Here is a 12,017-nt window from a genome sequence, read left to right as displayed (position 1 = left end):
TCTGATGGTCCGCAGACTATGAGTAGCCTAATGTCCCAGTGAAGTTAGTGTCCTGGTTTTGGAATGAAAATGGAAAGAAGTGTTGGAGACAGGTACTGGAAAGTAAAAGAATGTGAAGATCAAGGCAAGAGAGAGATTGAGAAAGTCCAGCTTTATTTTACTTTCCTAGGTTTCTAAGCTATACTCTTCATGAGAATCAGCCCTTAAACATTTTAAGCCAGTTAAGTTGAAAAGTTTAAGTCAAAAGATGCAGTCTCTCTGTTTGCTCCCCAGAACTATAAGTAAATAAATAAACAAAAATTCCGGAAGTGTTATGTCATCAGACATGTATTGAATCCAATTTATCCTATTATAATTCATTTCCTTCATAAAGGCCCTGAGAGAGTGCTTTATTAAAAACAAAATATAATTCACAATTGTTTCTGAGAAAATAAAAAGGATGCGTGTCACCCTAGATAGAACTCCGTTTGGAGTGGTTACATGTATTAGTTGGATACCATGCTGCGTTTGTTCTGGAGTTATACGCATAAGTCTGATGTTTTGGCCTGTTGTGAGAGACCAAACCCAAACTATTGGCTTACACTCACTTGGTTATCTGAAAAAAGTATTTCTGAACTCATATCCTTGAAAATCAGACACTAATGGCATTAGGCTTGCTGTAAAAAGAGAATGAAGCTTTAAAACAACAACATTAAAAACACAGATGAGCAAAAAAGCCTTAATCCCCAGATTCAGATAGATAAGATGAAGTTGCAAATTGTACTTTGCATCAGCAAAGTTCCAAGCTCTTCTGTTTGCTTTATATTCAACCTATGAATTTAACGATTAGGATTCATGATGGGAAACTAAAAGATCGTCAAGGCATTTTTAAATGTATGCTGTTTGTCTCTAATTTTTCCAAGTCCTGAAAGTATTTTTATTTGCTCTTGTAAAGTAAGTACGTCTGTGGCATTCCCTGTTGAGAAAAATACAAGGTATGTTCTGATCCAAGTTGTTGTCTTGCCAATTTCAAGCTTCAGAAATGGGTATGGTGGATGGCTGGGGGATATGCATATTCAAACTCCCCTCGAGTTTCAAAGGATATTACTGAATGGTAATTTTTTGGGTAAATTAGAGAAATCTGTTCAAATTTGTTAAAACAGGTTTGAACCTTCCCAGGATTTGTTACTTAACATTTTTTCCCCAGATTTGCCAAATTTAGACTTCATTCTTGGTTTACTCCTGTTTCTAAAAAATTTGAATTGGTGAAATCAAGAATTTTTTATTTAAGGTCTCTAATCACTTTGCCTCTAAAAGCATAATTTACTTTGAAATGAAATTGATGGTTGGGGAGCTTAATTTGCCTTGGAATATATTAGGAATCCTTTTTGATTTTAACTTAATTATAAAAGCAATTTCCAGTGGCCTTTTCAGAGAGAGATGATAAAATTCAGTTACTCTTGTTCACACGACGGTGTCCTTATTTCAGTAACTGCTTTACAACAGGACTCTATAGTGACACTTCTTTTCGGCAACTTTGCTGCTATAGCTGATTAGAGTCTCTCATCTGAAGGACTACTTGAACGTATTGCTAATTTTTTAGTATATTTTTGATTGTTATCACCCTAAAATAAATAGTTCAGTGTTTATCAAGATACTTTTCCTTTCATTTGCTTTTCTTATGCAATAAAATTTAAAAAAAAAAAACACCAAGGTAACCTTGCCTGGTCTAGTATATCAGATAGGCCAATTGGGAATGAAAGCTGATGTTTCAGACTTGCCAGAAGACAGCTAATTTGTACTCTTAGCTAAACTTTCTTGGAAACAATGATCTAAAGAAGTCTGCATCGCAGAAATATTAAAATGATTGATACAGTGTTCTTCTACAGCAATAATGAGTTTAATTCAATAACTTTTCATATTTTTCAAGGCACTGGGAAGACTTTCTGCAATCAAGGTGTTCATGAACTATTCAAGGATACTAAAATAGTTTAAAAGGAATGATATTGTAGCAGAATTATGCTTTATCCTTTTAGTCAATTCAATGACTTGGGGATTTTATGCCTATAAGGTCTGCATAGTAGTATAATAATTTCTGGAAATGAATCAACAAACCTCAATCAAAGAAGGAAAAATGTGCAGACACTCTGTCTAAAATTGCTTTGTCCAATTTTTAGATGAAATTAATCTTTAAAATTGTTCCTGAAGTAGTGTCAAATGTTGTATCATAAAACATTTTATTTTCCTAAAGTACTGAGCCCTGTATTTGTTCCTAAAAATTAAAAAGAAAGCAAAGGAAGTTCCTTGCTTGCAGAAATGTCATTGCTGTTCTATCATATACGTGCTGAATAATTACTTCATTTTATTATAAAATGTTTCCAAATGAGTTCCTTTAAATTCTGAATAAGTGGTGATACTCATATTTTGTTCAAATCAGATAAACTTGTACTTGAAAATGGAGAAAAAGCCTAATAAGAAGGAGGAACTGACACTAGTGAACAACGTTTTAAAACTTGCTACTAAGTTACTGAAGGTAAGAATTAAAGCAGTATTAACTCTATTATATGTGAGATGGAGAATAGGCTACTTAATGAATCATTTGTGTTACGTCTTCAGGTGATATAGTACACTTGGGTTTAAGTCATCTCTGTAACTGTCACAGTGACTCTACTTGTTCATACCACTTCAGCCTGTTAATTTGCTGTCAGTGTGTGTTACAAATAATTTTTATATACAATAAGTTTTATTCTTTATATGAGTAGAGTGAGAGGAGGAACTTTAGGGTGGACAGGATGATGAACCCTCAGGAAATGACGCAGTTTTGTTTTGAGTCTTGATATCTGTTTCTGATAATAAGCTACTAGATGACTTGTATTCTTCCACAAAAATAATTCCTCTTAAAAATTCCTAGTGGTCAGCATTTCAAACTAATAGTTGATTATGCTTGATGTCTTCTTTACTGATTATGCTCGATGTCTTCTTTACTTACAGGAATTGTTACATAGGTCCATTTATATATGAATTAAAGATACGGCTTTCATTTCATGTATTCCACGTCGGCTGTGTTTTTGAACTATAGGGCCAACTTATTTGCATGTTTGCATAGAATTTCAGTGATCTGTGGAAAAGATTTTGCTAATAGAATATTAGCCTGTTTGCCAACTGTCTTTGGAGGGTAGGAGGTATTTCATCATGGTGAGAGGAATTGTATTTTTTTTATCACTTGCGATTTCTGGAATTGTGCTGAAGAAAAATCGCCTTACTTATCTGGATGTAGAACATGGACATGCTTTGGGCTTGCTTTATTGTTGTTATTCTTAGGAACAACCCAGTGGTTGAGGTTCTTGGGAAGACGGATTTGATCCTAAACTGCCTTTTCTAAGTTCTGTTGTTTCAAACTCACCGATTTGTCATAGATCAGGGAAGCAGGCTGTTTTGTTCTTCCATTTGTCTTGGAGCTTAATTCTTGCTCTGTAACTATCTCATTCTCCTTCAGAGTAAACATTTCCCTAATCCAAAACTTACCAGAAGGTTACCTGAATGCAAAATAAGAGCGAATAATTTAACACTTGAAAAACTTCTAAAACTTCTAAAAATTATTTCATGTTTTTTTTTTTTTGAACAAACAAGGTCAATTAAATCTAGTTGTGTGCTATTGCACTAAATTTAACAGTAAATAACTTACAGTTACCTGAAGTGGACTTCCCCAGAAAGGAAGCAAGTTTTGATGCTACAGAAAAATTCATGACTCGCCCCCCTACCTCTCATGGCAAGGTGTCCCAGTGTTCAGTCACACTTCTGCTGTTAAGTGTAAACTTTATTTTAAAATTAAATTTGTCTAGCTTCAACTTTCATTACCCAGATCTTGTTATACATTCTGCATGTATGGTAAAGTTCTTAAAAGCTGCTGCTGACTTGTTATTCTGGGGTTAAGAGGGAATTTAATAACAGCGTTTTGATTTTTCCTTCAGGGAATCAACTTTTTCAGTTAGTCCAACATAGAGTGCTCACATGGAACAGTTCTCTAGGGATTATTAGGCACCTATAAAAGTATTTTCCTTCCCTTCCTTTTTTTTTTTTTTTTTTTGTGAGGTGGGACTTCCAAACCACCTAATATGAGCTTTAAATGAATTCTTGGTAGTTAATGGTCAACAAAATTACTTATTTCATGCCCAGCAGCTAAATGGACTTGTTTTCTAATTTCGTCTTTGGATCATTTTGATCCTCAAGCTTTTATTGAAGATTGCTACAATGAATATGCTTACTATTTTCTTACTCCCAGCATTGATAAGATGAATCCACAAGCTGAAAGCTTTTCCCTTAAAGAAATTCCCTTCTGTTCTCTTCAGAATCATGTCTTTTGTGTCTTTTATATTTGCAGCAGAGTTTAATACCATGTTACATCTAAACTGAAACGTAGTTTACTCTGATTTCATCTCTTCTTAAAGGAAGAGTCAGAGGTCTGAAATTCTTCTTTATTAAAATTTGTTTTATAAAATCTTGTTCAAGACTCAGGATGTAAGGCAGGAGGAGAATGAAGATGAATTTAAAGCTAGAAAATACAGACGACCAAAGTGGTGATAGTTGTTATACTTCATATAATTCATTGTTGTATTTAAAAACTCTTTTTCTTCTTTTGATATATTTCTAGGCCAGAAGTGTTTTGGTGACTTTATTAACTCACCAAGAACAAGAAAAAGCTGCTTTGTTCAAATTTGTTGCAGATTAATTTTGGCTAATATTTTGATTTTTCTAATAAAGATGTAAAATATTTGCAGTTAAATGCTTATTAGTGTTCTTTTTAATCCTTTATCTTCCTTTTCTGTCTATATTCATTGTTAGTTATTCTCAAAATTAATGGAAAAGGAAGGGATTAGGAAAGACATTTTTGTTAGTTTTCCTAGTAGCGAGGTATTCCTCTGTTAGCTTTTTTTAATGCTGATGATGATTTTGGGAAAATTATAAGGAATTCTAAAAGGTTGGGACCTTGATACCAGCAGAACTAGCTGTCTGCTTTCCTGTCTTCACGAGCAAATTGGTAGATGTTCCAGATGGGTAGTCTCCAATTTTTTGAAGGATTATGTAAACACTTGAAACATTATTTCTATTTTCTCAGAGTCCAGTTTGTTTTAATGTTTTAAAGCAACTTAAGGCAAGAAAATAAGTAGTTTTTAATGGATAAATGCTCCGTCTGGTACTTAAATGAACAAACCGTTGTGTCATTTCTGCTTTTTAACAATGTCATTGTTTCACATTGTTAGGAACTGGACAGTCCCTTTAGGCTATATGGGCTTACAATGAATCCACTGCTTTATAATATCACCCAAGTTGTCATCCTGTCTGCTGTTTCTGGTGTCATCAGCGACTTGCTTGGATTTAATCTAAAGGTAAGTACTTCCTAAGCATCTTTTTTTTTTTTTTTTTTAACCATGGTGTTCAGACTTATGGTAGTTGAATCGTATATTGTAAATTAGTGAATTCTTAACTGTGTTAACTAGCAAATTTATTGTTTGAAAATGGTTGTGAAACTTAAGCTATATCAGAAAAACAGTGATGTATTTGTCACAGCAGCCCTTTTAACATTTTACACATTTTTGTGGTGCCTTAACTTTATTTAGGGCACGATCGTGAAGAATTCATAGACATAAATACAGAAACACTGATACACACAAGTACAAGACCTTATTTAACTTATCCATGTATTCCAGATCTGATTTCTCTCTCGAGTTCCTCACTGTTGACTTTGCATCTTTGGATGCAAAGAGATGCAAGCTATCCTTTTGTCTTGCACTGCAGTAAAGTATTACAGTAGGTACAGTATTACCACGACTAACGTTACACAGTGTAGTTTTTATCATGGCTTAAGGACCGTCTCATTAGGTCCTACTTTCTGAACCTCTCTGAACTCTGGAAACTGTTCCAAGATTCAGGTGATGGGACACCTTAGTGCAAGCTTGTAGGATAAAGCCATTAATTAGCCGTCGAGTTTGCTTACATCTGCCCATTTTTTTCTATTACAAGTAAATGAATATAAAATTTAACTTTTGTATTACTGAATGTGCAGCAAATGCAAAAAGAAAAAAGGTGTGGTATTGCTGCTTTGGTAAAACTGAGATGGGAAATAATGTTTTACTGCTTTAACTTTTTCAGCTGTGGAAGATCAAATCTTGACAATATGTAAAGAAGATGAGATAACAGTGTTATAGAAAAGCTCACTGATTGACAAAACTGCCTCAAAGCAGCCACTGAATCTGTATTTCAGAAGCTACAACCTCTTCAAGGATGTTGTTTGAAAAACTGAAGTGTTTACATCTGACTGTCTTGTGCAATCTTTGTATTTATTTCATCTTCTCACTGTTTTATTTTCATTTTAGTTGACATTTTATTTTCAAACATATTTGTTTAGTTTTGGAAAAGATCAGATTTCGGAAGGGTCAAAAACCAAGCAACTGACAACTTGAAATCCTAGCAATTGAACACGCTAAATTACTGTATTTGTTGTTACAGCTGAGGCCAATGTTGAACATTTTTAGTTGCATATGAAAGTCGTTTGATATTTGATTAAGTGTGGTAAAAGCTTAGAATATTTCATTTGCACCAATCATTTACAAGGACAACAGAACATCACTAGATGTTTGGTTGCAATAGAGAAGACATAAAAAAACAAGGTACTGACAATACAGTATGACAGGTAGCAGAAATATTTTATATTAGTATTAGAAGCAAGTGGGAATTTTTAATATTTTGAGTAATTCCAGGATCTAAACTGATGGAGACTTCAGTTTAAGTACCCTGGGATATTAATAAGGTATTATATAACAGGTCAACAAGTGCTCTTTGTTAACACTTTTATTAGAGCAATAATTGTAAATGGTTACCATGCTGTATGATATTTTGATAAAAATTAAATATTGTATTTATTTGAAATACTGGGCTGTTCTGCGCAGCTCTGACTGTGCATGCTCAATATCTGCACTTTTTATTGTTACTTTTAATGAGAAACTTTATATATATACATATAAATGTATATTAATTGGAATATATTATGGTGAACTATGGAGCAGTATATATTATATGGTGAAACTGAATATTTAAACAGGCAAAAGACATACTGGTGAACGGAATGCTACGAGTAACTGAGCGTAAGATACATGCTCTCCTCTTGTCCACTATAGTATATGCCATTCATACCACACTGAAGTTTAAGAACAGTTAAACATGGAAAACGAGTTCTTCTGGCGGGCAGCAGAACTGATGAAGCCATGTACTCTCATATTTGTGTCTTCAGATAACCTCCTTTTCCCCCCGTTCCACCCTAGTGCTTTTCCAGCGAGCTTGAGCCTTCGGTTTCCCACCTCTTCCCCTGCCTTCTGTCCATGCCTCACATGTGGACCAGTCTTACTGACTTGCGGTTCTTCATCGTGACAGAAAGAAATGGTCACCCCTGTACAATTAAGTTGCTTTCAACAGAATTTCCACATATATTAGGAGAATTAATATTGGCTCACGTATTCTCACATTTTATGTTTCTAAAGTAATGGCTTCACAGTGAAAAATGACAGTAGTAATGTTACAAGAGTCTGGACATTATACTAGATTTGATCTTCATTACCTTTAAAGATTTGAAGTAATGTATCTTAAACTTCTGTGGTATAAAAATATTTTTATATATAAAGCAACACAAACAAGCATTTTGTATTTTATTTGCCTCTGTACTAATGTTTAATAATGACCAAAGTGCATTCTGGTTTTTGAAAGAATGTATTCCTGGAGCTTTAAGAACATACTCTCTTTAGTTTCTCATGTGAAAACTTGCATCTGATCTGTTTCTTCTTTCTCTGTTGTCCGATGTTGGGATTGTTTTTAAAAATTACGTACATTTTATACACAGTTTTTTCCAAATTATGGTACAGACCTACATAGAACTTAATTTTGCACAAAATATATTTTAAGAAAAAAAAAGTACAGCAGGAGTTCTATGGGGGATAAAAGATAAGGCTGTTGCTTTCTACAGCCTGTTACTAGTACAAAACCACTCTTTAGAATGGAATTCTTTAAAAAAACACAATCTGTAATGGTGAATATACTGTTTCAGTACCTTTAAAATAATGATAATAAAAAAAAGGGTGGGAAAACATTGCGGTTTTGGTTGAATGGGAAATCAGTTTAACCACATATACCTCAGCAACTAGCACTGTGCTGGATTGTTGCACTAACAATGGTGACTTGGGAGGAGTAAAATACGTGTGAAATGAAATTTAAAAAAAAATAATAAAAACCTTTTATTTGCTACCATTAGATATATTCATTATCTTAAAAATGGGAGAGGTTTATTGTATCCCTCGGTCTGGAAAACCCAGTATGAAACTAGAGGCAAGTAGAAATATGGCAGATCTTGCGTGTTAACTGTTATTTTCGCCACATGTTTTGTAACTGAAAGCGTGATCCGGCGTGGAATAAAGCTTTCTATGGTTGATGGTGAAAAAGAAGCAAAAAAAGTGCGGTGAGCTATATCTTTTAGTGATCTTCAGCATATTTCTGAGTCGGATTTAATTCATGCCTGTGAATGCGCAGTTCTGCACGTGAGCTGGTGGTACGCCAGCGGGCAGGGCTTTCTGGCACCAGGGTGTCAGGAGGTCTTGCTTTGGCGCTGGTACTCCAACCACACAACAGCATTTTAGCACATGGAGGGCCGTGGGTTTTCATTGTCATTTATTAACGTAAAAGCTCAGGCTAGAATCCAAGTGTGATCTCGGTTGCACCGGGGAAAATTCACAGCGTGACAATAGAAATAAGTAGGAAAAGGCAAGTAAAACATTCCGATTTTGTGACTTGCGTTAGCAGTCAGGTTGCTGCTAGGGGTTAGTCCTTTGAGAACTTACCCCAGGTACCTCCAGTACACTTCCTCATTTAATGCCTTAATTACACAGGTGTAAAGACTTAGCTTAGATTGTGTTGCAGAATTAACATGTAAACTCAACACATTAAAAATTATTCCTCCAAATTGCTATGAGGAAATAATACTTTTTTTTTTTTTTTTTTACCTTTTCCTTCCCTATTATTGTCTCTTTGATCATTTTACACTTGAGCTGACAACTTGCCTCCTTTAAACCAAACTTCACAAGTCAGAAATTGCCACAGATTGGGTTTCTTGATAAAAAGTGAATTGTCTGGGCTGCAAATAATGCCGCGTCTCCTGCTATCAGAGACTGAGGATTGCTCAGAGGGAAATCAAGAGAGATTCTCTTTTCCTTTCCAGCCCTTGAGAGAGGAAGCAGCACAACCCTTAGCATGCACGCAGGCACCTGTGCTGAAATGAACAGCACCCAGTGCTGCTCAGATTCAATTTTCCCAGTGTGAGTTTGTGTGAGTGTATTATCTGGCGTGAGAAATAAGGTCGTGCCGCAGAAAGATTTGTCCACTTGGCTCTCTTTGTTTCCTACGTTTGTTTAATCAATTCAAGCGAAAGAAAGCACCTTCGGTTTAGGGACGAACTCCCAAAATGATGCAACTCATTTTGTTTGTGTCAGTCTTTATGTGCGAAAATGACAGCGCTTTATGCCTGTGCACACGCTTGCACTCTTAAACACCTAAACACCGCCCCCCACTTCTCTTTGTGCCTCTAACCCGCAGCAGTTATTTACAAGCAGCTCCTGCCAGCCCAGTGTAATCTTCTTGGTAATGAAATTTACCAGGGATTAGGTGGCTGCCTCCTGACAGTATCGCAGTCCAAACCCAGGTCTCCAGACGCACGGGTATACATGAAATGAAATCTTTTGCTTTTGCTCTGTTCCATACCCGGGAACGGATGGGAGGCGAATTGCTTTGTTTAACTGCCGTGTTCGCTGGGCCAAAAGGAGCCTGAGCGGCAGCTTGGCACTGAAATGGGGAGGGTGTGGGTTTGTGGGGAGTGAGCTGCTGTCCTCGGGCATAGCAAGGGGCAAGCTGGTCTTCCTTTAAACCCTCAGCAGCAGGGCCAAGCGCTGCTCGACCCTCGAGGGGAGTGAAGCCAAGTCAAGCAGTCTCGGGGCAAGAGCTTGCCCGTGAAGAAAGGTCATGGGGATAAGAGCTTGCCCGTAAAGAAAGGCCACTCTCCAACAGCTCCGCGTACCCAGGGCCATGGTCCTAAGCCGTGTAGGAGTCACTGACCTCAGTCTCGGGTGTCTGAAAGCTGGATGTTGAACTGACCCAACGCTGCCTTTACACTCCGTTGAAAACCATTTCCTTTCAGAGGGGGATACACCCAGCTGATGTGGCACCGATTCTAGTCATCTTCTGGGGCGTTTCTCTCTTGAATGTGAAAGGGAAGTAGTGTGGATAATTTAGATGCAGATGTGAAACTTGGCAGGAATAATGCAAAAAAATCCAACTTGCAGAGGGAGAACCAGCGATGTTTTACCCCCCTCCAGCAAAGCATTGTCATTGAATCACAGGATCATGGAATGGTTGGGGTTGGAAGGGACCCCAAAATCACCCAGTTCCACCCCCCTGCCATGGGCAGGGACACCTCCCACCAGACCAGGCTGCCCAAAGCCCCATCCAGCCTGGCCTCGTCATTTCAGCCTTTTGTAAACCCGTACCGTGTAACTTCCTTCTCACTCCTGAGCGTACCTGGGGAGCTGTGTTTATTCAGCTGACCTATATGGCCGGGAGAAATAACCCCACGGAGACAACCAGGGGCTGGCACTGGAGTCCTGTGCTGGGAGCAGGCTGTGGCCCCGGCTGTGCCTTGTTTTGGCTGCTCATGGAGCTGACTTCAGCACCTTCTTCCTTCCCCAAGTACAGCTGCACGGTTGCTGCCATGCTCAGCCTGCTACTCCAGCCCAGGTGTGGTTTTCCTTTCAGCACGGCTCCTTGCAGTGGTGTTTACACCACGAGCATCTGTGCCGGCCCAGCTGCGCGAGCAGCGCGCTGCGGGCAGGGGCTGTAGCTTGGAGCTGGTTTTTGGCTGCCGGCTGTGTGTCGTGTAGCTGCACGCAACAGTGGTCACTGGCATCCCCGCTGGAATAAACAGGAGCCAAGCTATTGAAACGGGACCAATTCTCGCTGTGTATAGAGTGGAGTTCATATAGTGAATGCAGAAAATGTAGACAGGCGACAATTTTGGCCTTGAGGTGACATAACACAGCAGTTGGAGAGCACCGCTATTTCCTGTTCTTTCCCACGCACATCTGCTTGTTGTGCATTTCGGTGGTGCCGCAAATCCTGCCTTCCTAAATAAAAATAAAAAAATCAGAAATTCGAGGCATGCGAAAGGATAATTGCGAAATACTCATTATAACTCGGAGGAAGCAACAGATGCTTCACTTGTTGCTGTGACTCTTTGAAGGAGTCATAATTTCCCAAGCATATCGAGTACGTGCTAATTAGTACTGTTCCTCTGTGCAGCAGCGTGATGGAATCCCTCAAAACCTTCTTTGTCCTCGCCTGGTAACACAAAGCCGGAGGATGCTCTGTTGGGACTGGCGAAACAGATTTTGCCACCACCTTTATATTGTTTCTTTTCAATTCCCTTAACTGGACCAGTGATCTCTCTTGAAACAAAATGCAAAATAGATTATTGATGCTTGAAAATAGCATTAAACTCCCCCAGGTGCAGTTGTAAATAAATAAATAAATATATATATATATAATTTCACTAAAGCTAAGGTTGATGCCTTGTTGAAGTGACTACTGCTAATAAAGATTTAACACCTGGGGCTCACAGATGGGGGACACTGAGAGCTGCCAACCTCTCTTGCCCACACCTGATTGTTTGAACCAGCTCCTCCTAGCAGCAGCTGCGGCTTCAGCTCATCAAGATCCCAGCCCAGCTCCGCAAACCCAACAGCTGTCACAGCAGCACAAGAAAATGATGTAGATTTGACAGCTCAGACGTGATTGTGGTATCACTGGGAACATTACAAAAAAATGCCTCTGACCTTAGTGAGGAAGAAGTCCCTTCTGGGATTTCTGTAGTGTCACCTCGAAAGCTTCCATGCCTGGCAAGGTGAAGCAGCTGGGCAGCATTGCAGTGGTGTTAACCAGTACAGGTAAAG

At 38.1% G+C, this 12,017-nt stretch overlaps 1 protein-coding gene and 1 long non-coding RNA gene across 5 annotated transcripts in view; one reads left to right on the top strand and one right to left on the bottom strand.

The window, feature by feature from the left end:
- PHTF2 (putative homeodomain transcription factor 2) overlaps window positions 1–8,274 on the top strand; it is a 66,997-nt gene extending 58,723 nt beyond the window's left edge. For all 4 annotated transcript variants that reach the window (XM_080575330.1, XM_080575327.1, XM_080575328.1 and 1 more), the window contains 3 exons: window positions 2,417–2,512; window positions 5,241–5,366; window positions 6,130–8,274. In XM_080575330.1, coding sequence (XP_080431456.1) covers window positions 2,417–2,512; window positions 5,241–5,366; window positions 6,130–6,150 — 243 coding nt within the window. In that variant the 3' untranslated portion in view covers window positions 6,151–8,274. The remainder of the gene's footprint in view (window positions 1–2,416; window positions 2,513–5,240; window positions 5,367–6,129) is intronic.
- Window positions 7,187–12,007, bottom strand: LOC308187114. The gene is made up of 2 exons (XR_013944466.1): window positions 10,591–12,007; window positions 7,187–10,269 (listed from the first exon to the last, which is right to left on the bottom strand). It is a non-coding gene; the product is annotated as an uncharacterized lncRNA (long non-coding RNA).
- Between the last annotated feature and the right edge of the window lie 10 nt (window positions 12,008–12,017).

The sequence above is a fragment of the Anser brachyrhynchus genome (genome assembly GCF_964034855.1).
Source record: "Anser brachyrhynchus genome assembly, chromosome: 1".
Lineage (NCBI taxonomy): Eukaryota > Metazoa > Chordata > Aves > Anseriformes > Anatidae > Anser > Anser brachyrhynchus.
This window is presented reverse-complemented; position numbering and strand designations above follow the sequence as displayed.